General features: G+C 53.1%; 1 protein-coding gene across 1 annotated transcript; it reads left to right on the forward strand.

Annotated features, from left to right (window-relative positions):
• The first annotated feature begins 828 nt into the window (after positions 1-828).
• RAP2B (RAP2B, member of RAS oncogene family) lies at positions 829-2,899 on the forward strand. Its single transcript, XM_050778224.1, has one exon. It carries the CDS (start codon positions 868-870, stop codon positions 1,417-1,419), a length of 552 nt encoding a protein of 183 aa, XP_050634181.1. The 5' UTR covers positions 829-867; the 3' UTR covers positions 1,420-2,899.
• The last annotated feature ends 301 nt before the right edge of the window (positions 2,900-3,200 follow it).

Below are 3,200 nucleotides of genomic sequence, written 5' to 3' on the forward strand. Positions count from 1 at the left end.
AGCTGGGTGAATGGCGTCCTTGGGCCTTTGATAACGGGAGTTGGCAAGACCACAGCCTACTCTATCCTGAGGCGGCCCGCCGCACCCACATGCTTCTCGCAGAGCCGCCGCCCTTGTCCACCACTCCCACAGCTGTAAAAGAAAGCGGCCTGCATACTCCCTACACCGCTTTCCTCGCTCCAGTGTACGCACACACACCCCATCTACCAGCCAGTTCCTAACTCGCGCCACTCCCCAAACTGGACTCAAATCCGGAGCCCCGCCTACATCCCCGCCCCCTCCCGGCCCCGCGGAAAACCAGGAGCGGCCGCTTGGGTAAGGCGCGGCCGGAACGCACTGGGCATGCTCGCCGGGGAGGGGAGGGCCGGGCTGCGCGCGGCGAGTAGGAAGCCCTCGCCCAGTAGAGGCTGCGGGAGAGAGCGCGATGGGCCGCGGCGGTGGGCGCACGTTCCGCGGGGACTCATGCCACGCGCGTCCCGTCCCGACGCGCAATTAGCAGCCACCTCCGCAGCCCGCCGCCACCGCCTCCCCGCCCTCCCGGGCTGCCGCAGCTAGGAGCTCCAGCCATCGCCTCGCGCAGGCTGCGGGCATTGTCCTCCCGGTTCGCCGCCCGGGCTGCTGCTGCTGCCGCCGCGGACTGCTGCGGGGCCCCGACCCGCGCCCCAGGGACACGCCGCCGCCGCGGGCCGGCCCGGCGCCCGGCCCCCGCTCGGTGGTTTCCGCCCTGCGTTCTCTGGGCTACTCTCTCCTGGGTTTTTCCTGAGGAGCTGAGGAAGGGGAAGAGAAGTCCAGCCGCCAAGCCCAGCCTTCCCCGGCGCGCAGCCCCGACGGGGCCGCGGCAGGCGTGGCGAGAGCGCTGACGGAGCCATGAGAGAGTACAAAGTGGTGGTGCTGGGCTCGGGCGGCGTGGGCAAGTCCGCGCTCACCGTGCAGTTCGTGACGGGCTCCTTCATCGAGAAGTACGACCCGACCATCGAAGACTTCTACCGCAAGGAGATTGAGGTGGACTCGTCGCCGTCGGTGCTGGAGATCCTGGATACTGCGGGCACCGAGCAGTTCGCGTCCATGCGGGACCTGTATATCAAGAACGGTCAGGGCTTCATCCTGGTCTACAGCCTCGTCAACCAGCAGAGCTTCCAGGACATCAAGCCCATGCGGGACCAGATCATCCGCGTGAAGCGGTACGAGCGCGTGCCCATGATCCTGGTGGGCAACAAGGTGGACCTGGAGGGCGAGCGCGAGGTCTCGTACGGCGAGGGCAAGGCCCTGGCTGAGGAGTGGAGCTGCCCCTTCATGGAGACGTCGGCCAAAAACAAAGCCTCGGTAGACGAGCTGTTTGCCGAGATCGTGCGGCAGATGAACTACGCGGCGCAGCCCAACGGCGATGAGGGCTGCTGCTCGGCCTGCGTGATCCTCTGAGGCGGCCGCCGCGCGCCGGCCGCGCTCTGCGCACAAAAGCCAAACGCATCCGACTCTCTAAATGTGATTTCTTTCTTGCTTTGAGATTGGAGACCACTTTGCATTGGCCAGGGTGTCTTGGGAGCCCGGCTGGCCTCCGCGGCCGGCGTCCCCTGCCTCCACCCTGTACCCGAGGGGGTGTCCCGTCCTGCCCATCCGATACTCTGGTGGAAATGTGGTTCTTTGCAGCATGTACGTTTCTCCCTGATTTTGGTTGATGCATATTTCTCCGTTTAAGTAGCCGTTAGGGCGCAGTATCGGCAGCTTGACACCCACCAAGCAAAAGTTTCAGCCTGGCAAAAAAATGGGAGGGGGGAGGGGTGGAGGAAAAGGAGGGGGAGAAGGTGGAAATGGTTTTTCTTTTTTTTTTTTTTTTTTGGTCAACAACCGTTTTTCTAGTTCCAAGTTTTAAATACATGGAAGGAAGTCCGGGAGAACCATATGAAGGAGCAGGAGGAGAAGAAACTTTTGTTTTTTTCCTTGTTTTCCAGGAGTAGCTGGAAGTTAAGATTGGGTTCCTTTTCTGCCAGCTTGGAAGGGCAACCCCATGACTGATTGCGATTCTGAGGATGTCTATGCAAAGTTGGATTCTTGTTACAGTGTATCCAATCTGAAGTATTGCACATCTGAACTGGGACTGTTAACACTGATGCCAATACAGTGTGGGGTGCCAGAAAGTGTCTGCTGATATTTGTGGAAAAAAAAAATCTATTTTGTTTACCTACTGTATCAAAGGGGAGTCTGGGGGAGAACGGTAGTATTTTTTTTTTTTTTTTATCAGCTGTGAAAAAAATGTTACAGATCTGCACATTTTCGTGTGTACTATGGTGTGTGTGTGTGTGTGTGTGGTGTGTGTGTGTTTTAAGTTTAGCCTTTTGTTTTTGTTTTTTGGTTGGCAGTAACCGATTTTAATGACTAGCTTTTTAAAATACAGTACAAAGACTTTGTAAATGTGATTCAGGGCCCCCAGCACCCCTGTGTCTGCAGAGTGCCTTCAAAACTCAGCTGTTCCAGCCGGTGCCAACCTGTGAACTTCCCACCATATCCCAGAATCTGCTATTCCCCAAACCACTTCCCAGTTTCCTTTCAATAATCTTTCAGAAGGAGCCAGGACAATAGGGCCTGTTGTTTAGTGAATTTCTTTATTATTTTCAGCCTTTAAAATGTAATTTCCATTTCTTGCAATGAATTTGTTTCCTTTTTTTTTTTTTTTTTTTGCTTCATTTTGCTTAAGTTTTCAGGTATTTAGCTCCCCTTTTATATTATTTTTAAATTTTTAAATTACCTGTTGTAGGGTGTTCCTCCAGAAGCAAAGAGCAAAATTTTACTGTTGCGATGTACCAATTCTAACTAATTGTAATTTTTAATTTCATGCGTTTAATCATTGTCTCTTCATTTTAAGACTTTTAATACAAATGTCATTTTTAAAGAAACCCAAAACTATTGTTTGTGTTTCTGTGTTTCATATTCAGTGATTTAATACAGTATCATGGCTGAGGTGGATGGGGTAGGTGCATGATACTCTCCCGAGCTATTTGTGAAATTTTAAAGACAGAAGTGTCTCAGTGACAAGATGGATGACACTACTCCCAACTTTTTAAATTTGGAGAAAACCATCAATGTCGAGGAAGCCCTGGGTATGGCCATTACCATCTGATTAGAAGATGAACAGGTATTTTGAATCTGATCTGATGTGGAACAGTTTACCTCATTGTAGGTAGGGAACAAGAGAACCCATCTAT

The sequence above is a fragment of the Macaca thibetana genome, chromosome 2, assembly GCF_024542745.1.
Source record: "Macaca thibetana thibetana isolate TM-01 chromosome 2, ASM2454274v1, whole genome shotgun sequence".
Lineage (NCBI taxonomy): Eukaryota > Metazoa > Chordata > Mammalia > Primates > Cercopithecidae > Macaca > Macaca thibetana.

Excerpts from the sequence above, each read along its gene's own strand:
- RAP2B (XM_050778224.1), top strand. The coding sequence starts at position 868 with ATGAGAGAGTACAAAGTGGTGGTGCTGGGCTCGGGCGGCGTGGGCAAG.